This window comes from Struthio camelus, chromosome 3, assembly GCF_040807025.1.
Source record: "Struthio camelus isolate bStrCam1 chromosome 3, bStrCam1.hap1, whole genome shotgun sequence".
Classification (NCBI taxonomy): Eukaryota; Metazoa; Chordata; class Aves; order Struthioniformes; family Struthionidae; genus Struthio; species Struthio camelus.
This window is the reverse complement of record NC_090944.1, coordinates 1,279,101-1,305,254: the sequence shown is the minus strand read 5'-3', so window position 1 is coordinate 1,305,254 and position 26,154 is coordinate 1,279,101. Positions and strand designations below refer to the sequence as shown.

The following is a 26,154-nucleotide window of genomic DNA, read 5'->3' as shown; positions in this document are numbered from 1 at the left end:
TCCTTATTGCAGAGCCGCTCCCGAGGCTCCGCGGAAAGGCAACCTGGGATGTTCTTGGCCAGTCTGGCTGTTAAAGACTAGATGGAAGAAAATGTAGGAAAAAAAAAAAAAACAATTTTAGTAGGATATGTGAACTTCCTGCACAAATATTAATAAATCATTTGTATGGCCTGTGTGTGTTTGGTCAACCTCTGGTCAAAGGTATTCTGTTTGCGCTCCAAACACGCTACCTGTACGTTACAAAACAGTGCTCTTGTCTTTCTTTTAGTAGGTTCCCAAATTTCATTTCTTTGTTTTGATTTAATAATAGGCAATTGTGGGGTTTTTTTCCCCCTTAAGTTAATGTTGGTTCCTGAACTAATCCAAATTGGTATGGGTCTCTTGAATGTCACTGTAGGTGCGCATAAAACTGGACACTTGGGGCTGCTATGTCTGCCCGGCGTGGTGGGAGGAGGCACCTTCCCCATCTCGGTGCCACCTGGCAGCTCTAGGGTTTTTCATGTTGTTGCCTACGGGAAAGATAGCCAGACGCAGAGTAGCTGATGGCATCTTTTCAGCTGTGAAGATGATTCTATCTGTTTCTTTATTTTTTTAACATGATGTTTGACGAGCAACAGAGTGACCGTATGGTTTAGAGGCCGTAGCTCAGATCCCAGACATTGCGACCCCCGAGGAACCGGTTGTGAGCAACGTGCGCAGCCCAGCCTGCAGGGCTTTTAGCCCAAGTCGTGAGCCACCCAGTGCTGCGTGCTGCCACCTCTCCTTCCTCACCAGTGCGAAAGGAGTAGTTTAGTGTCTACTGATCATACATTGACATTACTCAGATCGTGAATATTTTGGTAAAGTGTCTTCCCTTACGTGTTTTTTTACGGAATTATTTTTAGACGTTGACCTAAAAAATATCAAGTTAAGAATTTGGAAACTGTGTCTTGCATTTCCCATCCAGGCTCAAGCAGCAGGCTCGGCACACTCCTCGCCCACCCACGGAGCGAGCCGCCCGATGCCCATGCCCGTCAGATCCACTTCAGCTGGCTCTACCCCAACGCACGTCCCTCAGGACTCACTCGCAGGTGTCGGGGGAGATGTTCAGGAAGCTTTCACACAAGGTGAGTGTCATGCAAAGCAGGATCACATCTGGTCTTAAAAGTGCCATTATGGGGTATGACACAAATGTAACTTACCAATTTAGATACAATAATTAATGAAACACTTTCTTGCGTTCTAGACCAAGTAGACTGGGGGCATATTTTTAATCTTTACAACTTAATGGAATTATTTCTGTGATCATGATCTTGCCTCCAAGGAAGGGATCTTCCCATCTCACAAAGTTATGCCTGCAAGTAATGGAGCAGCTCTACGTTCAAAACTGATTGTATCGGCAAAGTGTGTATTTGAGCTTTACGTCACTGCGCAGTGAGTTGCAAGAGGAAAATTAGAGACCCTTTATTAGAATGTGACCCAAAGATTAAGCAAAAAGGCACTTTAATAACCAAAAGCAGAGAAACAAGTAGCACTCTTATCCAGAAGACATTTAGCTACCTGTCTCCTGGTTATGAGGTGAAAAGAAAGTTGAAATTTTGCAGTGCAAATCAGTGAAGATTGTACTGGGCAGAGCACTTAGCTGGTGTACACACCTGTGAACACTCAAAGATCTCCCCAATACATAGAGGTGCAGCAACCCTAGAAGGAGAAGAAGGAAAAAGTACTAAACATGCAAAGCAGGGTAGAGAAGGGAAGAAAGGAAAACCATAATGAAGAAACAGAAGAGAAAATGTAAAGACATGGAGCAGTAACACAACCGTCTCTGGAGGTCCCTTGGGTACATCCGGGTGCTCTCGGAGCACGCAGAGGCCAAGGTATCCAACCGGACCCCTCTACGTCCGGTGCATGCTGGCCAGCACTGCTGTGCCTTCAACACCAAGGGCACGTAAGAGCGTGGACCCCCCCCTTTTCCCTTACTGACTTTCCCTCACTCTCAGCTAGAGGTCAGAACTTCTTGTTATCTCCTGTACACCTTTTCTGCACATTACTCCCCTTTGCATTTGAGAAAAGAACAAAAACCAAAACCAAAATACCCTTTTTTGCCTAATCTCATTGTTACCAACTGCTCGATAAATAGACACAATCAGCGCTGGATAATCGGGTAGTTTTGGCTGTGCTCCTCTCTGTACACTTTGTCCTCTGATTCTTTGGTAAAATCCATACGTCTAGGCTCAAATGGAATGCATTTTGCCAGGGGAAGCTGTCCATTTCTGTACACTACAGCTTATAGTGCTTTGGAGAAAATCAGGGCAGCAGTTAACATGCATATTTTTAGTCCCCACCTTCTGTAGGTAGTGTGAGTTTATACTTAGCTGCTGCTTCTTTAAAAAAAAAAAATTTACCGGCACCTTTAAAAAAAAAAAAAACCTGACTTTTCCATGTCAAGGCCATTTTTGGCTCAAAAAGTGCTTCAAAATGTGAAGACAACCAGAGGAAATGGAAACTTGTTCTACCCAATACAGACCACAACCTTGTCCCCAGATACTGAAGAGGAGGAAGAATATAGGCTTGATTCTCCAGGAGTGCTAGAAGAAGGCAAACAAAGACATGACTGTCAGGCTGGTATCAGAAGACTTGGCAAATAAGAGCTTTTTACCTTCAGGGAGCCATTGCACTGCAAAGGAAGGTGGAAAGTAGCTATTTACCTCTATCTACTTCAACTGCGTTCATACGGAAAGAAGCCGTTCTCAGTAAGAATGGGTGCCCGTATTCTGGTTTTCTCAGGGGTGGTGTCACTCAGGTTTTGTGCACTCTCTTCCTCTTTTTTGCCCGTTTTGGTCCAGAACGCTAACTCTTCAGTACTCCAGAAGCAGTCTGGGGTGGAGAGCTCCGAGAGAAACATCTCCAGGAGCTGGGCTCCCCGAGTACTTCTGACAAACACAGAGGTGGTTTCTGAATTACGGGGCCACAGGAGACTCCGATGCGATCTCAGCTTAGGAACAAACATCCACCTGAGGATGCATGTAGCAGATTTGTTTTGTTTTACATTTTACAGTAGAAACATCTGCCTGTAACCCTTTGGACCTTTAATGCTATAGCATGGCCTGGTTGTTAGCTGAAGACCTCAGTCCTAGTTATTTTCAAATAGACCTTCCCTAGCCACATTTCTTGAGGTGGACATCCACTCGTATTTTGTATTTCACCTACCGATAATAAAGGAAGAAAAGGCAGAAAATCCACTGTTTCCCTAACGGACTGCTATCACAAAACTGCAAGTAGTGTTGTCTCAGGAGCGTGCTTCTTGCTGGCCAGGGAAGATCGTGAATATCAGTATCAGATGCCTTTGTCAGATGAATGGTGTTCTCAAAACAGAGAAACCATGAAGATAAACTTCATGGAACTGATGATACATCTGGTAAGCAAACACATTTTAAATAGCAATTTGCATTTACCAGCTGCTAATTGGAAAATGAGCTGCAGCCAGAAGAAGGTAAGAAGGAGACTACAAAATGGTGGCAGAGGAGCAGGAATTAGCAAGGAATACTTTTAATTAGCATTTGAGTCTAGAGGGTTACAGCAAGGACTGCAAGCCTTCAGCACACTCAGTATAATTACAGGCTCTGTTACTTGTTCTCCAAAATTTCAGGCAGCGCGCAGGTGAGATGATGAAAGAAGTCCAGTCCGAAAACACTGAGTATCTACAACCCCTCTGTGAGTAGGATATGTCTTTTTCCGATCCCATCGGTAGGAACAAGCTCCTCATCCCTCTAAACACTTCCAGAAACGACAGCAGAAGCAGGCATTTCCAGAGAGGCAAGATGCCAAATACCAGAGGCACAGCACTCCATCTGTTGCTGTGGGTGGTCCAGTCGCCTCCTCTTCATCTCTGCAGCGAGTTTGATGGTACAGCCGAGAGCTCTCAACTGATTTCTTTGGCAGCTGCCTTTCCTTCCCCCTTTGCAGATTGGCTTTCTTTTTTCCAGGCTGCATAAAGTGGAATAGCAGTGCAAGGAGTCCTACGAGTTCCCGAGAAAATCTGCTCTATCTGGTTCATCCTTTTCCCCTTTCCTTTTTTTAATGAGGAAAGTACAAAGAGATGAAAAGCTCTCCTTCCTGCAGCTAGGAGCGATGAGCACATGATTATAGTAGTACGTTAACTGACACACTTTTTTTTCATTTTGCAATATTGCTTTGGCATCAAAATTTGCTCTCTGTTCATTTGCTTTTCTGTTCAGAGACACAAGCAAAAGCCATGACAAAGCAAAGTTCTCTCTGCACGGTTTACAGTCAGAGTTGCCTTCCTCAGACTCCTGGCTCTTGTAGGAGCTCATGTGATAATCAAGGATTCATTCATGCCTTTTCCCTGAGTGACTGGTTCATGAGGGTATGAACTCCATCAGGACCTGTCAATATTGCCTGAAGTGGAAACCTGCTTCTTCTAGGTTTTAAGATCTGACAGCATCTCAGATATATGTTGCAACGTATCAGGTGTTGCATAAAACTCTTGGGGCTGGGCGAAGGACTTGCGTAGCACCCATGTCACAGCGGCTTGGTATTGCTAGTGGCGCAGCAGCAAAAAAACTATAGGCGATGCCTGCATTATAAAATTCTTGCAGAAAAGTGCCATTTATCTTATGTTTTTTAACAGAAAATATTTAAATTATTTTTGCTACCTTACGCCTATCTACTAGATTCTTGTAAAAATGTCACAATGGAAGGGAAGAGGAAAGAGGAGTGAAGATCTCAGCTCTGTTCCACTTCTCCTTGCTGAGGTGACCTACTAATGGGTAGGGCCATCAGCTTCTCTTATTAATAGGAGCCTACATCTTGTCTTTCCTCCTAGATCACAAGTCTTCTGTGAGCTTCCCTGTCAGGGTCAGAAGGAAATTAAACAGATCTAGAGAAGGAAACCTTTGAAAAACTGAATCTCAGTGGTTCTGGTAGTAGGCCTTAAGATAAGATTCCTCCATAGGTGATCTCTTGATCTCCCACTTCACCACAGGGACAACACAGTAATGCAATATTAGAAGAATTCTCTCGTGGTATTGCTGGTGAAATACTCAAATACAGCGGTCACCATCTAATTAGAAAACTAATGCTGCTGTTTATCATCTTGAAAGAGAAGAAAGCAGTCCCTGAGGACTCCTGAGACGCAAATACAATCCACCTCTGCAAACAAAGGTGAACGTTCGTCTTGTGATAACCACAGAGAGAGCTTATTTCTCTCAGCAACTAGAAAAAAATTCTTGCAAGAAAAATGGTCAGCAGACTTCCTAATAAGTTTCCTGGAATGATCCTTCCGGAAAGGCAATCTGCACAATTACTGCGATTTCACATTAATCAGGCAAAATCAGGCAAATTCACAGGAAACAGGATAAAAATCTCTATGTTTTCACATAATAAAATAATTTGATACTACCAGCCAGGAGGGCTTCCAGAGGCTCCTGCACATAGATGTCCAGACAGGCTTGCTAACGTTATTCCCTCATTTCGCAGGAGATACAGGTTGGAAAGTTGCAACCTTTCACTGTCGAAAGTGCCACCAAGCAGGGCAGCGGCCCTGCTTTACTTTTGCATGCAACGACAACGTCCAGGACATTGGATAAAGGCGTCTCCTTTCGGTCGTGTATCACCATTGGCGTTTTCTGAGATGCAGAGGCTTCCGCTAAGTCAGAGGCCCCAGACCTGTTGGCCCTCGGTCTGCATTTTTCTCCCGTAAATCGCACAGCGTTTGCTCACGCTTACAAATGCCCCGCACGTTACTGTGTCGGCGGTGCCGCTGCTCGGTTGGCAACACAACCTGGAGTAAAAAGAAACCTCATTGGAAAGCACGGCAGCTCAGTAGCGTGTGCTGACAGTGCTAAAACAGCACTGAAATCCATAGGCGAAAGGTCGCAGCAGGCGATCGCGCACCGCCACAACTAAGGACGAAGTTGCGCAGAGGAGAGTCAAGAGCCGGCGCAGCATTTGGGAGATTAAAGCAGCGTGTCTGGAATGAGAGAGGCATCCAACTTCAAACAAAAGTGAACGTGTAATGTACAGTTGTCATTACTGCAGTTCAGTACAGCTGCAGAACGTCACATCAGATGTCTCTGTTAATTCCACATGTGTTGTCTTCCTGCCCTTGCTGGAGTAAATGACAGGACAGGATCCTAAACATAGAGATCTTAGAGCATTGTCAGATACTCAGCATCAAAGCAGGACTCCTGGAGGCTACACTGATTTGGACATCTGGTGCATGTGTTGGATAACAGACTGCCTAAAGCCATTTTCTATGAGGAGTGAAAATGCAGGGAATGGCGAGAGGTAGGCCAATGAAACGCTACAAGGACGTGCTCCCGGCAAATCCCCGGCTCTGGGCCATCGGTTCCACAGTCTGAGAAACTGCGCCTGAAGACCACCTGCTGGGGCAGAAAATATGAACTGATGCCTTCAAAGCCTCCCAATAAAACCGTAGCAACGCTGCACGGCTCAAAAAGGTGCCGGGGAGAGGGGGCTTCATAAGAACAGGAAGTCACGTCTGTGACATCTGCGGTTGCTGGGGTGCGACCAAATTGGACTGAAATCAACAGGAGGCTCTGCCATTAGAATACAGCTCACTCTAACGGGACCGACGCGGAGAAGTCAGAATAGATGGTTAATAACAAGATCGTTATCTTCTCAGAGTCAGCAAGAGGCGGTAGGACTCATCCCAGAAATGCAGCGGCTCCCGCTGGCCTTGCTCATCTCTTTTAGGGGCGGTGGCCATTTCACGTGTCCTTTGCAAATTTGGGGCGCTCACTCTTCCCCGCTGTACTTGCACAGCCGTGGCAGATGTTTGAGGTGCCTCTGTGGGGAGCAGGTCCCTCTAGCAGAGGCCTGCAGAGCACGAGTGCCTGGGCCACTCGCTCTGCTGGAGCGGGGTAGGTAAGTGTCACTGCAAGGTCCCGTTCCCCCTTGCTCTGTGGCACGTCGAGGAGGAGTGTTACTTCCTCCGGCCATGCAAGAGGGAGAGTTCTGCCAAGGACTAGAATTCAGTTATCTTTTATTCCTCTCAAACCTCAGCAATATCTGTTACACCAGAGAAGTCAGTGTTGTCATGACTTTAAACAAAACAAAAGAGCACGCACAACAGACAGCCTCCGACAACTCCTGTCTTGAGGGAAGAAACACCCGTACTTCTTGAGATGATGTCTGTCTCGAGATGAGCGCTGTCCCTGTCAAGGAAAAGAGCAGTGTAATAGCGAGTCAGCCAAGCAGACTGGCAGTCGAGCAGAACTAGCTTCTTCCCGAGCAAATCAAAATTCTTCACTAAGCCAGGCTGGTTTGAGAGGGGTCTTGCCTTACAGCTGTGGTGCCTGAGAGGCCGTTGGGCAGGAAGAGGTTTTAAGACCCTACTGCTATCCTCCTCCTTTCCAAGGGAAGTAAATCATATATGGAGCTTGGTGAGGGATGTGTGGTTGAGCATCACGGTGCAAGTAGGACGGGAGAAGGTAACGCAGCGTTGGCTGTACCTGACGTTTCTGTGTCTGCTTTCCTCCCAGGTGCAAGGAGGAACCTCCGCAATGATCTTCTGGTAGCAGCTGATTCCATTACAAACACAATGTCGTCTTTGGTGAAGGAACTTCATTCAGGTAAGAGTTAATTGAACAGTGTATATGTGCAGCAGAAAAAGAAGCGCTTAAAAGCCACAAGTTGGAGATTTAGCTTCAGATTTATTTTTTATAAAAACTATGTTTAAAACAAATGATGCGAGATTATGTGTTCATTTTTTTCAATGATAAAACGAAAGAAAATGTTTACAGCTAACTTTATTGAGGACCCCAAAATCCATCTGAATAGGGTGTCCATTGATTTTATCACTGATAGTTAAGGTAATATTCTGCAGATAAAAACCTGACGGATATCACTGTTGATGATTTATGAAGCAGACTAAAATCAAGCTCACTCCCTCCTGCTCACATTGGCTTGTGCATATGTAATGGTACTAAGAACCTTTTCCAGAGTAGCGTGCAGGCATGTCTTGGACCACTTACTGGACAGGAGAAGTGCCACTTTTACAGTCGTATTTCTGAAAATGAGAGCTCCTTAACAACAAAAGCTTAGAAGTTAGAAGTCAGAGTAGATTTTTGAGTAAGCGCGCACAAACTATTGCTTAATGACTGCAATATTTTAACAGCAGGTGAGACTACTCTAAAACGAATCCCCATTAGATGCAGTACTCACAAATATATAGCACAATGTACGTGAGTCCCATTTCAACAAGGCATTAAATAGTGATGTGAAAAGAAAAAAGGTAATTATTCCCTTCATGCATTTTTACCATGCCAAGGAAAGTAAACACGCTGATTGGGCTTCGGTAGCTTATGCTCTAGTCCAAGGACGATGCTGTGCCTCTCGAGCTTTGTCAGTGATGAAGTATATGATTATTTAGCATTCCAGCAGCTTGTTCCTGGGCCTTCTGCTTTAAGAAAGAAGGCAAGCATTCTGCATTCAGATTGAAACTCACAGTTTCTGTTCCTCACAGACCTGGAAGGCGCCTCCTCCAGCCCCTTTCTGTATCCGGTAGTTGCATCACATAATCCCCTCCATAAACTTATCAAGCTCCATCTTAAAACTAGCTAGAGTTTTTGTTCCCACCACATTTAACAGAGAATTCATAGTTATAAAGCAGAAACCCTAGTTATAAACCAGGTTGATATTTTACTGCTGAGCAATAAATTCACCTTGTCTAAATCCTGTGTCTTGGCTGCAAAGGCAGCTGTGAGTTAATAAAGTCTTTCATGTATTACAGCAGGAATCACTAGTGCCATTATAGTTAAAGGGCCTTGTGTTTCTTTAATAAATCACCATGTTCCAAGACCCACAGTTCTGTTCCCTTTGGGCTGAAACGCAGCGAACAAACTCTCTGCCCAAAACAGATGTCTGCAGTAATTTATTTTTTGCTTTTAATAGAAGAACAGTTTTACACTGGTATAGCTGAGCTCAGTGTCTGGTCCAGGGTGCCTTGTGGCAGAGTTGAAACGTCAGCTAAAACTTCTCATCTCCTGCTCCCTTCTGAAATCCCTAAGAGTTTGGTAAATGCAAAAAAAAAAAAAAAAAAACCAACCAGATCTGCGCTGCTGACAGTCATTTCAGTCCTGTCAGGTATTGTGCAACGCGGTTATGGTTCACAAGGGAGTGAAGATAAAATTAATTACAATCTCCTAATTGATGATATGCAGATACTAAAGAAGGATCCCTTGAAAGTAGCTGAAATCATTTCGTTTGTATAAATTAGGAAAAGTATGAGTTATACTCAGCTGATGAGAGTCAGTGGGATTTAGCACGTACTGTCCAGGAGTTGAACAGTGAGAATATACACCTCCTCCAGCCCCAGGTCCCGCCAGTTATAGCTGCATTGTGTTTTGAGCGTTTTGTGAGCCGCTGTTGTACGCGCTACCCACGCCTCCTGTTTGCCTCTCAGTACCTCTGGATGAACCCAGAAAACAGATTACGTCGGAAAGAAACACTGCTGCAGGGTATAGCTGACAGAAGGTTACCTATTTCTGTACACAGTATGGGCTCCTCATAGATGGTTTGATCATCCCCCGATCTGCCTTCCCCTGTGCTGGTAGTCGTCATACTCTTGGTGCTGACTAGGTGCTGGATAGGAAGCACTGATACCATTTTTACTCAAAAGCAGCTTAAAAAGATGCATACTTCTGACGTCCAAGGACAAGCGTAATGCTTCTGAAGGTGCTGAGCCCCTACAAAGCTGCTGAGCAGGAGGCAAGTTCTGGGCCCAAACTGTGAAGCCCCTTCTCTTCTTGTTGAAAGCGAGTTAGGTTTTGTCGGTGGTCTCTTCTGCACTGGCATTAAGGACCCATCGGTAGCCACCAGTGAGTATGCAGAAGCACTGTCAATCCCATATGTATCATTGGTCCTGTTATCAAAGCAACAAAGAGAGCAAATGTTTATATGACTCCCTAATCAAGATCCCCTTTGATCAGAGTAATTCAAAATGCCTAAATTTTTCAAATTGTGCCTTTTATTGCAGGATTTTCCTCCCTTTCTTTACTCTCGGCAGCACGTGAAACAGGCAGAAGTGATATCGCTGCTCGTAATGACCGTTACCTGTTTACATAGGTCTCATTGAAATGTTGCACAGAGAGATAGGACCCACCATCTACAGAAGAATGTGACCTTCTGCTCCCACTCGCTGCTCCATAAATATGAGCCTTGCCATAAACTCTCTTAATCTTAACTGGAGTCAAATATAATGAACCACCAGCTCTCAGACATAAAATGAGAGCCTGTCTCTCAGGGCACAGCCTGTTGTTAGTTACATAGCTTTGTCCCAGTGGTTTTTGTGAGCATTGGTGTCACTGAGCACCCTAAATGGGTAAACTCTACAATTTCAGGAGGGAACCTGCGGGTTTTCACCTTGGATCACCATAAACCATGTTCATTTTTCTTTCCTAGAGCTGACCTTGGGTTTTGAGCCTTGACTTCCTTTCCACCGTGTGTATTGCGTAGCTCTTTGTTTCTTACGGTGCTAAAATAGGAGTGCACAAGGGACTTTGGTCCCAGTAGGCCCTGGGCCGGATGCAACCTTATTGGACGATGCAGATGCTGCTTCCAGCTAGCACTTTGCAACCTCCACGCATCTGATCAGGATGAAGTGGGGACTGTTTTACCACCAGAAGTGAATAGACACTGTGCCCATAGGAAGGATGACAACACTTCCATCCAAGTTCTGCTTGGGAGCCTGCTCCCCAGCCCTTCATCCCCTCCAATATCAGCTATGCCTGAAAAGCCAGTTCTTCCTTTCCACAGAAAAGTTCCCTAAGTATCTACTCTCTCGCCTCCTTGTCTCATGCTTTGTTTGTTTGTGTTTTTTTTTTTTTTTTTGAAGCAGAGGAAGAGGATGAAGAAGAAACAGAAAAAGTGCAGAATGGGAAGGACCGAGGTAAAAGGACAAAATATGGTCTCTGGACTGTAAACCATTTTCTGATTTGTTCCTCTGTACAAGCTCGGTTCGCATTCACAAGCTCTCCTTTCAGGGTCCCAAGAGAGGGCTTTTGGTGCAAACGATTCGAGGTTGAGGCAGCCTCGTGTTACTGCTGTTACTGTTACGCCACCTGCAGACACTCAACAGGTTTGTCTTTCTGCTCCAGTCACTGCCACGGTTTAGGATTGCTCTCGCCACATCTGCCATGGTTCGCGATGACGTCATTGCAACGGTTTCCACAGTCTGTGCATTCAGAGAATGGGGGTTTTTTTTGTTTAACAAAGGCCATGCACAGATATTTGAAACGTGTTACGAGAGGACGAGTTTGAGCGCTGCAAGAAAGCCGGTTCACACGAACGGAATAGCATATGAGAAAAACCAAACGGCAGGCTGGTTGCCAGTGAAGTCACTAAACAGCTGTCATCTGATGAACCACTGCCTTCTGTGACCGTGGGTTGAACACAGAAACTAGATTGGCCAAAAGTTCAAAATTACTCTGTCGGTGATAATGCTGTGTAGGCAATGTGATGGGCCAAATGGGATTTCACAGTAGGTCTCTCTCATCTCTGATATCCCTGGGTTTCAGGGCTAGATACTAATCCTCCCCAGACCACTTCTTTCTTCGGTGTGAATGAATAAATAACTTGTGCTAGCATATTATTCACAGGACTGGCAGTGGTCATCGCAGGCGTGGAGCGCAGCCCTAAGACCGGCCAACAACCGTGCAGTGTATGCTGGAGTTAGAAGGGTCCGTAGAATATCTGTTCCTCATGTCACCCTTGCCCAAACTGAAGAGGAGAGCAAAATCCTTAACAATCTCTATCCGGCTAATCTGGGGAGAAAATACCCTCCTGACCCCAAATCTGGCAATCAGCTTATTGCTGAGATTGAGAGAGCCATCACCGAGCCCCGAGAGTACTCCCATCAGAAAGAAGACCTTAGCAGACAGTGATAGGGACTGCTGGAGTTTGCTACTTCATCTTTCATTTTTTAAGTGAAAGGAGCTCTGTTGCCTTACTTACTCAAAGCTGGAGGAAGAAACTCGGATAGGGACGAGTTTAGCCCAAGCATTTCTGTCTTACTTGAGCCAGATCTAATTTCAGCATAAGCAAACTTGAACTTTTTATTCTTATTTTGTTCTATGCACATTTTTCTTCTGGCTAACATGCAGGAAAGGGTCTCACATTTCATACTAAAAGAGCTTGTTTTCCAAGGTTTTCCTGTCCAGTAAGTTCTGTGACGCATTCAGGTGTTTGGGACTGCTCTGTTTCCTAATGGTTTTTCCATCAGTGTTAGAAATGATAAGTTTACACAGAGATGTGCAATACGTTTGACCTCAGCTAAAACAACAATCTTCAGAGCAGTATCACATTGGCTTTAAATCACAGAATTCTCTTTGTCCTAGAACATTCCTCTTATGTTAAATATTTTAGATTCTTAATGGATGACGCTTCTGCTTTTTCCAAATGTGTATTGTATCCTGCATGGGAAATAGGGAAAGGGGGATTTTGAAGACTTGAAATGTGATGTATTCTAGAAGACACCCAGAAAGACAAATTCTGCTCTGTTACTTATTGCATCAGCCCTGGAATCAGTGGCAGTGGAGACACATAACCAAAAGCAGAACTTGTCCCAGTAGCTTTCCTGTGGAATGTCAATATTATTGCTGCCAGAGATCAAGTGGTTTGTTAATGCCATGGAGTGAGTTAGATGAAAATCTAGCAGAAAAATCAAGGAATGATCGATATATAAACTACAGTCCTCCTGTAGGGTTTAGACTCTTGAGAATGCTATGAAAATGCTGGAAGCTCCTCTAGAAACCGAAGCACACGTGGAGAGGAGGAGTCACTCTCTGGGTTCAGCCCCGAGCTATGCCACCGGCTGATGGTTAGCTGTGATGAAAGCTCTCATGCTCTGCCCTGTGTTATGATTGACAGCTGCAGCGGGAGCCCAGTGAGTGACCCCAGAACTGCAGCTACGCAGGGTCTGAGTGTCCGGCCAGCAGTGCCAAGCGCTCGTGATGAGCTCTAGCTCTCCTGGTTTTATTTTTTTGAATAGTGACTGCATTTGTGTCATCGGTTCAGAAAGGCTCTCCCTTGCTGCAGTGTATGCCCATAACTTCTGCCCCTTTCGAGAATGGACATGAAGAACAATTAAGTCCTCTCTGTTGAAGTATCAGCCCCATCTTTCTCGCTGCTTTTCTCCAGGTAATAGTGGTGTAGTTACTGGGTCCCCCGTTCTAGGTGTTAGTGACTTGCTTGTGTACCACCCCTTCACATAGCCTGCCTGTTTCAAAACTTCTGCATCAGCTTGAAGAACAAGGGCGATGCAGGTCCTCACAGACGCTTTCCCTTAGGACACGTTTCTTGAGGACAGCAATACCCGCTGGCTTCCACACAAGTTTCTTCACAAAGTTATTTCAGAGCTCTGCGTGCCCCAATTGATCCACCTCACGTTTCTTCCCCTGAACTCCCGTTACCTCTGGGGAGTTCGTACATTTGATGCAGCAGTGACATCATGCTACTTTAACCGGTTGAAATCATTCAGGAAGATGCCAAATGGGCTGCGTCTTTTGTGACTGAGATTACAAATTAGGCAGTATCTTAAGAGAAGTTGTCTACGTTAGAGTTTTCAGGCCCGGAAGAGCACAGAGGAGCTGACTAAGCTCCATCCGTCTAGTTGCATTAGGCATCACCCCATTGCAGTTCAGCCAGCCTCCACTGCCCGTTTGGGTTACGCCTTCCTGAAACCTGGAGGATGGCTACAAGGATCCTTGTTCGCACATACGTCCAGACGTCACTCCTTTGGCAAGGTTTCCAGGTCAGGTACCACTCAGAGAGGGCCAGTGGTATCCTGGCCTGCATTAGGCTGCCAGCAGGTCGATCCGGGAGCTGATCCTTCCCCTCTACTCAGCCTTGATGAAACAACAGCTGGAGCGCTGGGCCCAGTGCTGGGCTCCCCAGCACAAGAGAGACGTGGAGCTACTGGAGCATCCCTCATACGAGCAGAGGCTGAGAGAGCCAGGACTGCTCAGCCTGGAGAAGAGAAGGCTCAGGGGGATCTTATCACTGTGTACAAAAACGTGATGGGAAGGAGTAAAGAAGCCGTAGCCAGACCCTCTCAGTAGTATCCAATAAAAAGACAAGAAGCAATGGGCACAAACTGAAATATAGGAAATTCCATTTAAACATAAGAAAAAACTTTTTTATGGTGAGGGTGGTCAAGGCCACGGGTTGCTCAGAGAGATTTTGGCGTCTCCATCCTTGGAAGTATTCAAGACCCAACTGGACAGGGTCCTGGGCAACCTGCTTTAGTTGACTCTGCCTTGAGCAGGGCGGGATTGGACTAGCTAAACTCGAGGGGGTGCCTTCGCACCGCAGCTATTCTGTGATCCTGTATGGTAAGGAACTCTTCTGTAACCCACCTTGTATCTCCAGGGCTTGAGATTTATCCGAATGCCTGTAAAGCTGTTTGCAGTCCTGAAAAGAGAGGTACTTATTAAAGCAGTAAGAGGTGGGGGGGAAGGGGGGGGGGGTTAGATTTTTGATTTTACAAGAACAAAAAATTACCTACTTCATAAACGTTTCTTTTCCCCTATATTACAGGTTAGATAGAAGACCACGGACTGTACAGTAGTTCAAGTAAGTATGGATATCTTTTTTCTTCACGTTTACAGTAGCACTACTCTATAGCCGTTGCCGTAACGCGTATGACCGAGCGCTTGGTAACCTGCTGCCGTTGTCCTTTGCTTTCTACATCCGTGCAAGAGGAGGGACATTCCCTGCCTGTCACTTGCTCCCTAACCGTTCAAAAGAGCGTCGAGTTTTCCTTATTAAGACCTTATTAGTTCTGCCGTTGCAGTCAGCGGGAATACCTCGTGAACGTCGGTGAGCCCAGCATTGCCAACGTTATCCCTTATTTTATAAGCGTTACTTTTATACTGAGAGGCCTCAGCCAGGAAATAGGACCCTATTGTGATGGACGCTATCCAGATGTACTAAAAATACAATCTCTACCCTTAAAGAGCTCGCAGCTTCGGTTATAATAAGGCACAACAGATGGATAGAGAAACAGGTGGCTGGAGAGCATGAGACAGTGTTAGCAGAGAAAGCGCGAGTCCTATGTGGACAATGCCTCTGAAGAACCGGAACGAGATCCCTATCTTTCCCCGTGGGAAAAGCTTGTAGGAGGGCCCCGGATTGGATTTCTGTGCTCTGAGCCGCTCACGTGATATTGGCCGTAGCCACAAAGGTGATCTTTCACCGTTTCCAATGGGACGAGGGAGGAGGGTTCGTGTGGCTGGAAAACGTAGCGTAGGCACACGCTTCATTAGCCAGGAAGGGAGTGGGAACGAGAGGGTGGGTGACATTTTTTGTCTAGGTCTTATTCTGTTACACCTGGAGTCGGCAGATTGCTTAATTGTAGAAACCGGACAGGAGAAGCAGACTTTCCTCTTTAAATCACCAGGTCAGACTCAGCCCAAGTTGATAGTGGTTTGCGAGTTTTCCTGATAGTTTTTTTACATGAGAAATTCAAGTCTTGCCGAGGCTGGGAAACAATCTGGTAACTCAAGAAGGAGTAAAATTATACCGTTAGAGACAAAGTTAGCGCCGGAGAACTGTGTGTGGCTTTCTGTTAACATGCCTTAGCGCTAATGGCTAGATAACGCTTGGGCGAAAAGGAGGTCTTTGACAGCGTTGGCCCCTTAACCACTGATGTAAAGACCAGAAGCTCCCTGCTCTCCAAGAGTGCCTCCAGCAAAGCCAAGGGCTGGAACCGATGAGCGCTAAATTAGAGACAACTGACAAAATAAGAGAGAAAAACTTCCTTCAGGGTTTCTTTGCCCTCCAGAAAGAGTCCAAAAAAACCACCACGTCTGCGAAGGCAAAACCCCTTTCTCATCACCTGTAAAGCCAGTGGTTCTCCTCCAAGTTCTTCGCGGTCCCGTTCGCGGTGCCGGGGATGCCTGCGGCTACGTCCTCCTGAACCTCGCTGGTGGCTCCGGCTGCCTCCGAGGAGGCGCAGCGTCCTACCAAACCGGCGCCGCACCTTGGGGAAGCCACAAGAAGGTTCAGGAGGTCCCAGCGCGGGCAGGTCCCGCTCTGCGAACGGGCGCGAGCTTGTCTCGAGGAGCGTGGCGGGCGGGGAGCCCCTGCGGCTCTCCGGGCGCAAGGCGTTCCTCACCCCGCGTTGTGTGTTTCCAGCGGCGCAGGCACGGAGGGTCGCGCAGTGAGCTTATGTTGCAAAAACGTCTCCACGTCCTTCGGAAGAGGCGCGTTTCCACCCATACGTTCACCGCCGTGCAGCTGTGAAAGATCCCAACCACCTTGCTGATAAAAGCAGCCTGCTCTGAACCTCCTGGAGGGCTTTCTCCGTGGGCATTTGCCTCTTAGGTTATTGCATGTACTGTGTTCATTAATGTGTTTGCTAACGGTAATCAGACTATGCCCCATCGAACTCAGCAATTCACGGGAGGGTTAAAGGAAAAAAAAGAAGAAAAAAAAAAAAAAAAAGGAAAGATAATACTCCCTCTCGTGTAAAGTGTACTAATCTTTTTTTTTTATTATTATTTCCTACCAAATGGTGTCATAATTACGTCACGTGCTGGTTATTTCCCCTCGACTCCTGACCCCTTGGCATGCATGAAAAAAAGCGGGTTTAGACCCCCTTTTGCGTTGTCTCGCGTGTAATGCAAAGGGCGCAATGAGCACAGAGCCTTCAAAAAGAACCCACCTTCTAAAAACACCGCGCTGTCTATTAATGTTTGGTTGCCACAGTGTTTGATGTTGCGTGTCATTCTGAGAGTAAACGACAGGGCATGTCAAGGGTGGAGGAGTGCACCGCAAGAGGAGGAGCAACCGTAACGATGGGGCCATAAACCCCTGGACGAATGCCTCCTGGGGAATCCTGCCTCTATGCTTTTCTTTAGGCTTCTCTTTGCAAGCAGGGAGCCCCGGGACGACCACTGCCAGGTTTAGATTAGCATCTGTGCATTAATTCTCAAGAGTCAAGTTGGGTTTTGTTTAAAATTAAGAGAAATAACAAAGCCGTGTAGTCTGAGGTTAGAAGCTCACCACCGTCTGAATCCTTGCTAGGCTCTACTTTTATAGCTGCTGAGAAAACATTGTAATCAGTTCCAATCACTAGTGATTTTTTTTTTTCTTGGTGCTTAGGAATGTTATTTTTAGTGGAAGGAGCTGAGTGCCCTAATGCATCTATAAATATTTATCAAGGGTGATGAATGGAAAGGAGTGATAAACCCTGAAACCAACTCTCAGCTTTTCTTCCTGTCTGAACCGATATGCTGCGTTGGTTCTTGGCGGAAAGTGCTCGTTCGGTACCTACAACCCTTTGGGAGAGAAAAAATAAACATACGTGGTGGCCACAGATTTAGTCGAATATAAATATTGTGAATGAGCTGTCAAGAAGGAAAGAAAAGTGATGATAACCTGGTTCAACGTGTTAGCTTTCGCCTGCCAAACACGGTGCACTTGTGGGGACGTGGAAGGTTTCATGGCCGTCTTTGTACACTTTCGGCTGAATTAGCTGAATTATTACCAGAAGTTCCTCTGGTTGTGGCAATGCTGATTCACGATGAGCGTGTTTTAGACTGCTTAAAATATGGATGTTTTGCCAATGGCCCTGCTCAGGGACCTGCTAGTACGGTGAAGAAGGCCATCGGCACCTGGAGATGTTGTGTGTGTGCAACGGTCAGGTGCTTTCTCATACGGTCACTGTGGGCCCCCTTGGTCCCTTCGCCATGGCTGGAGGAATGGGACCAGCTGAGGAAGCAGCTGAGAAGTTTGCAGGGCGCCAGCAGGGTCTCCCAGCCGCTGGTGGGGGGGGCGAAAGCGTAGGGATTCCCAGCCGAGTCCCACCAAGCCTGCCCGCAGACGTCCTCCAGTGGTGTGCCATCTCGCAGCAAAGCCAACGCGTACTGAGAGCACCTGTGCCGAAGGAAGTGCGTTTTGAAGTAGAGCAGGACTTGGCGGGTGATAGGCGGCGCGCGACGTGGTGAGCTGAAAGCCTCTGCCTCCTTTCCGTTCCCAAAGAAAGCGTGGAAGGCCGGGTGTACCTTAGAGGTGCCGGGGCCTGGTTTCCCCAGCTGCCCAGAAGCTGGATCAGACCTGGAGCGCCGCGGGATGAATATGCATCTTCTAGAGCCATCAGGAAAAGCGCGTGCCAGCACGAAACCTCGAGAAGCATAGCATTCGCTCCTTTTTTCTGGTGTTACTCACCTTGTTACTTTCCCTTCTCGCTTTTGCTACCACCATTGGCCCAACATGAGGCCAAGAAAAAAAAAACCACCTCCTCCTGCGAATAGGTCTAGACGGCGCTGCTTGAAGCTGATGGCCAGCAGCACGAGGCTGTGCAGCAGGGCCCCCCGCACCCGCCCCTGCTCTCACCCGTACGGTTGGCCTGGTGCTCCAAGGTGGGCGTCCACCCTCACGTGGGCTCGGAGGAGGCGTCAGTGCAGTCCGAGGAGGGTGCCGGCCACCCGTAGGGGGACGCAGGTGGGAAGGGAGCTCAGGAGGTGTCTGTCCGCCCCCCCGCCCCGACCCCGGCGTCAAAGCAGGGCTAGCTTGGAGCAGCTGGCCGGGGGCTCTGTCCGGCTGAGCTTTGCACGGCCCGTTGGGCTCAGAGCGCTCCCGTTGCTCCCCGTTGCAAAGGGCTCCTTTGGCCCTGGGCGGCCGCGGAGCTGCCACCGAGCATCCCAGCGCCTCTCTGCGCTTCCGCTGGTGACATGCTGGCACGTCGTGTAGGGGGGGAGAAAAGAGCCCCTCGCTCGCTCGCCGTTAATTTGGAGAACCACCTATGAGCCGTTGTTTGCCTTGGGTCCAATCGCCCCAAGCCCCACGGGAGGAGGCTGCAGGCCAGGCTTTAACACGCTGCTGCGGCATCGCTTCGCCCGCCCCCGGCTCCGGCGCGCGCACCAGTTGGCCCACGCGTGTGTGCGTGTGTGTGTGTGCATGTGTGTGCACATGCATGTGTGTGGCTGCATGTGCATGCATGTGGGTGAATGTGTGTGCATGGGTGCATGCATGTGTGTGTGTGTTTGCGTGCGTGTGTGCGCGTGTGTTTGTGTGCATGCATGGGTGCATGGGTGTGCATATGTGTGTGCATGTGTGTGCATACGTGTGTGTGCGCGCGGGTGCATGCATGTGTGCACATGTGTTTACGTGCATGTACATGTGTGTGCATGTGTTTGTGTGCATGTGCGTGCATGTGTTTGCGTGCATGTGTGTGTGCATGTGTTTGCATGCGTGTGTGTGTGCATGTGTTTGGGTGCATGCATGTGTGCATGTGCTTGCATACATGTGCATGTGTGTGCATGTGTTTGTGTGCATGTGTGTGTGCATGTGTTTGCATGCGTGTGTGTGTGTGTGCATGTGTTTGGGTGCATGCATGTGTGCATGTGCTTGCATACATGTGCATGTGTGTGTGCATGTGTTTGCGTGCGTGTGTTTGCGTGCATGTGTGTGCGCATGTGTTCGCATGCATGTGTGTGTGCACATGTGTTTGCGCATGTGTTTGTGTGCACGGGTGCATGCATGTGTGCTTGTGTTTGCGTGCATGTGTGCGTGTACGTGTGTGTGCATGTGTTTATGTGCGTGTGTGTGTGCATGGGTGCATGCGTCTGTGTGCGCGGTGTGCATGCGTGTGTGTTTGTGTGTGCGCATGGGTGCGTGCATGTGCGTGTGTGTGCGTGCATGTGCGTGTGCATGTGTTTGTGTGCATGGGTGCGTGTACGACCGCGGAGCCGGCTGCTGGGTCTCGCGCTGCTTGGCCGCTTCTGCGCAGCCCGGCGCCGGGAAGCTGCCAGCTGGGAAGGAACAAAAAAAAAAAAAAAACCCAGATATCCCCTTTTCTTTCAAGTTTGGGGGGGGGGGTTAATTTCTTTTTCACGACTGCACAGCGAATCTGTGTCAGAAAGCAGTGCTAGCGGCCACGTGCTGGGGGCTTTCGGGGGATTCCTGCCCCTCTGGGGGGCTTTCGCTTCGGTGCAAACCTTGACCCGAAACACCTGGAAAGGTGCAAAACGCATTTGCTTTTTTATGTTGGCGACAGCAGCTGCCTCCTCTCCGCGGGGCCCTGCTTGTCCTTGGAGGGTGTCCTGTTCCGGGCGGGGGGCGCCGGGGGACGGGGACCCCTCTGGGGGGGCCCCCGGGAGCTGCCGGCCGTGGTCCGAATAAATTCGTCTCATCCCTCGGGGCTGGCGATGACGTGGGGAACAAAAATTTAAAAAAATAGAAAAAATGAAAAAATAAAATAAAATAAATAAAATTAAATAAAAAATAAAATTAAATTAAATTTAAAGAATTAATAATAAATAAATAAATAAATACAAAAGCCGGACAAAGCCGAGGAGAGGGCCGTGAGCGAGTGCAGAGGCTTCGAGGGGAAATCGCTGCTGCAGACCAACGCGCGGCCCCGACAGCGGCTGCGGAGGCGGCACCAAGCGGCCCCCCCCCGGGGCCAGCGGAGCCGGATGAGGCCGCGCGCTTGTCCGGGGCGCCGGGGGCTCTGGGCGGCCGGGGGCATCGCTGGCTCGCGGGTTTGGGGACGGGGGGTCGCGAAGGAGGCGGCGGCGGAGGGGAGCGGAGCGAGCGCGGCTGCGGCAGCGCTTGCCCGGCGGGGAGCCCGCGGGGAGCGTGCCCCGGGGTGTGCACGTGCACCCATGTGTCCCGGTGTGTGCGCACGCTTGCACGCTGTGCACGCTCACGCCTGCCTCGGGAGCGGGCTCGTGCACGTGCTCGGGTGTGCACACATTGCTGCACGGCGTGCACGCTCACCCGCGTGCCCCGGTGTGTGCACACGCGCTCACGCCTGCCTCGGGAGCGGGCTCGTGCACATGCTCACCTGTGCACACTGACTCGCATTCCTGCACACCATGCACGCTCACCCGCATGCCCCAGTGCGTGCACACGCTTGCACGCTGTGCACACTCACGCCTGCCTCAGGAGTGGGCGCGTGCACGTACTCACGTGTGCACGCTGACTCACATTCCTGCACAGTGTGCACGCTCACCCGCGTGCCCCGGTGTGTGCACACGCTCGCATGCTGCACGCACTCACTCCTGCCTCGGGAGCAGGCTCGTGCACGTGCTCGCGTGTGCGCACATTGCTGCACGGCGTGCACGCTCACCCGCATGCCCCAGTGTGTGCACACACTCGCACACTGCACGCACTCACACCTGCCTCGGGAGCGGGCTCGTGCACATGCTCGCGTGTGCGCACAGACACACGTTCCTGCACACCATGCACGCTCACCCGCGTGCCCCAGTGCGTGCACATGGTCGCACGCTGCGCACACTCACGCCTGCCTCGGGAGTGGGCGCGTGCACGTGCTCACCTGTGCACGCTGACTTGCATTCCTGCACAGTGTGCATGCTCACCCGCGTGCCCCGGTGTGTGCACACGCTCGCATGCTGCACACACTCACACCTGCCTCGGGAGCAGGGGTGTGCACATGCTCACGTGTGCACACAGACTGGCATTGCTGTGCAGGTGCACGCTCACCGTGTGCCCCGGTGCATGCACACACTCACACGCTGTGTGCACTCACACCTGCCTTGGGAGCGGGCTCGTGCGCGTGCTCACATGTGTGCACAAACTCACATTGCTGCACGGCGTGCACGCTCACCCCCCTGCCCCGGTGTGTGCGCGTGCTCACAGCTGCCTTGGGAGCGTGCGTGAACACGTGTGAACACGCACACATGGAAACGCTCCCCATGCACTCGTGCGTGTGCATGCACAGACCCACGCATGCACACGCACACATGGACATGCTCTCCGTGCACTCGTGCATGTGTGTGCACAGACCCACGCATGCACACGCACACATGGACATGCTCTCCGTGCACTCGTGCATGTGTGTGCACAGACCCACGCATGCACACATGGACACACTCCCCATGCAGCCGCGCGTGTGCGTGCACAGACCCACGCGTGCACACGCGTGCACGCAAATAAGTGCACAGCTATTCAGGCAGAAACGCGCACGAACAAGCGCGTGCAGCGACGTGCACGGCAGCACGGTGCCCCCGGGCCATGCAACGAGGACAGTGTCCGGGCGCAGCCCCCCGCCTGGCTACGGATCAGCTGGCACCCACTGCCGTGCGGGGGGGTCACAGCAATCGCTGCCAGCGGTGACACGTCTGGTGCTGAGCATCCCAGAAGGCGGCCGGGGGGGAGCGTGACACGTTATACGCCATCCCGCAGCTCCGCTGCCCCCCGCCCCGGGGCACCGCCGGCCTCTGCAGAGACCTGGCGCGGCGCCTCCGCTCGGTGCACACCTGAGCACAGCCCCCTCCGGGCGCTGGGAGAGCCAGGGGGCTCCAAGGGGGATGTCACCCCGATACCCGCACGGGGTGCCCCTTCCCTGCCCATCCCCGGCGTCCCCAGGCTCTGGCACGAGCCCCGGGGGTGGAGGAAGGGTCCCCTGCCTGCCTGGGCCCCTGCCAGGGCGATGTGGGTGCTGGGCGTGGATGAGGGGGATTTGCATGGGTTTGGGTGCTGTGCGAGGGGGACATGGGTGCTCTGTGTGGACACGGGTGCTGTGCATGGACACAGATGCAGTGCATGGACATGGGTGCTGTGCATGGACATGGGTGCTGTGCGTGGACGTGGACACTGTGCGTGGACAAGGGTGCTGTGCATGGATGAGGGGGATCTGCATGGATTTGGGTGCTGTGCATGAACGTAGGTGCTGTGTATGGATGAAGGTGCTGTGCAAGCACGTGGGTGCTGTGCATGGACACGGGTGCTGTGCGTGGATGTGGGTGCTGTGCGTGGACACGGGTGCTGTGTGTGGCCGCAGGGCCCGTTTGCAGCCTGCGGTGGCAGCTCCCCCCGCTGATTGCTCTGCCCCCCGCTAACCTCGTCATGCCTCATTAGCGCCGTATTTAACCCAAATTACCGCGGCCGGACGAGGGGGATCAGCTCCCACTGCCACACGGTGGCAGGGGGGCCAAGACCCCCGAGGCCAGGGCTGGGCCGGCGCGACGCCCCGGGGATGGGCGCTGCAGGCGGCCCGGCTGCCGCGTCCCCCCCGCCACGTCCCCCGCTGCAGTGCAGCCCAGTGCAGCTCAGCACGGCTCGGTGCAGCCCGGCACGGCTCGGCACGGCACGGTGCAGCCGGGCACGGCTCGGCACGGCTCGGCACGGCTCGGTGCAGCCCGGCACGGCTCGGCATGGCACGGTGCAGCCCGGCACGGCTCGACACGGCTCGGTGCAGCCTGGCACGGCTCGGCACGGCTCGGTGCAGCCCGGCACGGCTCGGCATGGCACGGTGCAGCCCGGCACGGCTCGGCATGGCACGGTGCAGCCCGGCACGGCTCGGCACGGCACGGTGCAGCCGGGCACGGCTCGGCACGGCTCGGTGCAGCCCGGCACGGCTCGGCATGGCACGGTGCAGCCCGGCACGGCTCGACACGGCTCGGTGCAGCCCGGCACGGCTCGGCACGGCTCGGTGCAGCCCGGCACGGCTCGGCACGGCACGGCTCAGTGCAGCCCAGCATGGCCTGGCACAGCACAGCTCAGTGCAGCCCAACATGGCTCTTCATGGCACAGCTCGGTGCAGCTCAGCCCAGCACTGCTCAATGCCGCTTGGCACGGCTTAGCACTGCACGGCTCAGTGCAGCTCGGCTGAGCATAGTGCAGTTCAGCGCAGCTCGGCATGGCGTAGCAGCGCACGGCTTGGCACGGCTCAGCACGGCTCGGTGCAGGCTGGCACGGCTCAGCACAGCACAGCACGGCTTGGTGCAGCCCAGCACAGCGCAGCACAGTGCAGCACAGCTTGGCACTGCGTGGCCCAGTGCAGCCTGGCTCAGCACAGTGCAGCTTGGCACGGCTCAGCATGGCTTGGCAGTGCACAGCTCAGTGCAGGCTGGCACGGCTCAGCACAGCTCAGCACGGCTCGGTGCAGGCTGGCACGGCTCGGCACAGCTCAGCACAGCTCGGTGCAGCCTGGCACGGCTCGGCACAGTACAGCACAGCTCGGTGCAGCCTGGCATGGCTCAGCACGGCTCGGTGCAGCCTGGCACGGCTCGGCACAGCTCGGTGCAGCCTGGCACAGCTCAGCACGGCTCGGTGCAGGCTGGCACGGCTCGGCACAGCTCAGCACGGCTCGGTGCAGGCTGGCACGGCTCGGCACAGTACAGCACAGCTCGGTGCAGCCTGGCACGGCTCGGTGCAGCCTGGCACGGCTCGGCACAGTACAGCACAGCTTGGTGCAGCCTGGCACGGCTCGGCACAGTACAGCACAGCTCGGTGCAGCCTGGCACGGCTTGGTGCAGCCTGGCACGGCTCGGCACAGTACAGCACAGCTCGGTGCAGCCTGGCACGGCTTGGTGCAGCCTGGCACGGCTCGGCACAGTACAGCACAGCTCGGTGCAGCCTGGCATGGCTCAGCACAGCTCGGTGCAGCCTGGCACAGCTCGGCACAGCTCAGCACAGCTCGGTGCAGCCTGGCACGGCTCGGCACAGTACAGCACAGCTCGGTGCAGCCTGGCATGGCTCAGCACAGCTCGGTGCAGCCTGGCACAGCTCGGCACAGCTCAGCACAGCTCGGTGCAGCCTGGCACGGCTCGGCACAGTACAGCACAGCTCGGTGCAGCCTGGCATGGCTCAGCACGGCTCGGTGCAGCCTGGCACGGCTCGGCACAGCTCGGTAAAGCCTGGCACAGCTCAGCACGGCTCGGTGCAGGCTGGCAAGGCTCGGCACAGCTCAGCACGGCTCGGTGCAGGCTGGCACGGCTCGGCACAGTACAGCACAGCTCGGTGCAGCCTGGCACGGCTCGGTGCAGCCTGGCACGGCTCAGCACGGCTCGGTGCAGGCTGGCAAGGCTCGGCACAGCTCAGCACGGCTCGGTGCAGGCTGGCACGGCTCGGCACAGTACAGCACAGCTTGGTGCAGCCTGGCACGGCTCGGTGCAGCCTGGCACGGCTCGGCACAGTACAGCACAGCTTGGTGCAGCCTGGCACGGCTCGGCACAGTACAGCACAGCTCGGTGCAGCCTGGCACGGCTTGGTGCAGCCTGGCACGGCTCGGCACAGAACAGCACAGCTCGGTGCAGCCTGGCATGGCTCAGCACAGCTCGGTGCAGCCTGGCACAGCTCGGCACAGTACAGCACAGCTCGGTGCAGCCTGGCACAGCTCAGCACAGCTCGGTGCAGCCTGGCACGGCTCGGCACAGTACAGCACAGCTCGGTGCAGCCTGGCATGGTACAGCCCGGTGCAGGCAGGCGGTGCTGGGGGCCGGCCGCCTTGCCCATCTCGGCAGGCAAGCAGAGCCCCCGCGGCTGCCGGCAGCGGCTGCTCACGCTCGCGCGCCCAGCTCCGGAGACGTCATGGAAACACCTAAGTGAATTATGGAAAGAGGAAAGGAGAAGGAGAGCGAGTCGGCTTTGATGTTGCGTTTGATATCATCCAGAAGCCATTTCCAGTCGGTCCCGCAGCCCGGTGCATCCGCATCCCTGCACGGGAGCAGCACGCTGGCTCACTGCGCGTGCACGCACGCGCGTGTCACACACGCACACGTGTGTGTGTCACATGCGCACACGCAGCTGTTACACGCAGGCACACACTGCCCTGCATCTCACGCACGCATGCACACACACGTGCACCTGCATGCACACACGTGCACATGCGTGCACACACGTGCACCTGCATGCACACACATGCACATGCATGCACACACGTGCACGCACGTGCCGTGCCGCGTTACCCGCGCTGCCCTGGGCCGCACGCGCCGGTGCCCGTGCCGAGCAGCAGCAGCCGCAGCAGCCGCCGCGCGTTTCTGCTGCAGCGCTCGCCCAGGCGGGAGCGGGTCTCGCTTCGGGGCCAGCGGCGACGACCGGGGCCCCCCGCGCTGTTCCTCCTCCTCGGCCGGCGCGCGCCGGAGGGGCTCCCGCGGGACGGGCGCCGCGGCCCGTCGCCGCCGCCGTGCACGCTCCCGCCGCGGCAGCGCTGACTCAGCCGCTGACCGAGCGTGTGTCACCGTCTTTATTTGGCACCCACCCTCTCGGGGGAGATGAATTAATCCGAGCCGTGCACCCGAGCCGCCGTGGGAACTGGCAGCTGTCACGGCGAGCGGCGTGCCACCTCGCACGCCGGTGACGAGCCTGAGCTGCCGGAGGCGGATTGACGTGCAGAGGCGGCGGGTATCAGCTGCGCTGCTGCACCGCGCGGGGCCGCCC

The 26,154-nt window shown here is 52.2% G+C and overlaps 1 protein-coding gene across 24 annotated transcripts in view; it reads left to right on the top strand.

Annotated features, from left to right (window-relative positions):
* The window catches only part of DTNB (dystrobrevin beta), a 224,464-nt gene extending 207,072 nt beyond the window's left edge, over positions 1-17,392 (top strand). For 9 of the 24 annotated variants that reach the window (XR_011139935.1, XM_068936647.1, XM_068936643.1 and 6 more), the window contains 5 exons: positions 947-1,106; positions 7,506-7,595; positions 10,859-10,912; positions 14,560-14,595; positions 16,159-17,392. Coding sequence is in view for 22 of the 24 variants with exons in the window: in XM_068936647.1 (XP_068792748.1) it covers positions 947-1,106; positions 7,506-7,595; positions 10,859-10,912; positions 14,560-14,564 (309 nt within the window). In the remaining 2 variants the exon portion in view is untranslated. Of the gene's footprint in view, positions 1-946; positions 1,107-7,505; positions 7,596-10,858; positions 10,913-14,391; positions 14,446-14,559; positions 14,596-16,158 lie in introns of all 24 variants that reach the window. The other 15 variants (XM_068936640.1, XM_068936637.1, XM_068936638.1 and 12 more) reach the window with 3 other exon arrangements.
* The last annotated feature ends 8,762 nt before the right edge of the window (positions 17,393-26,154 follow it).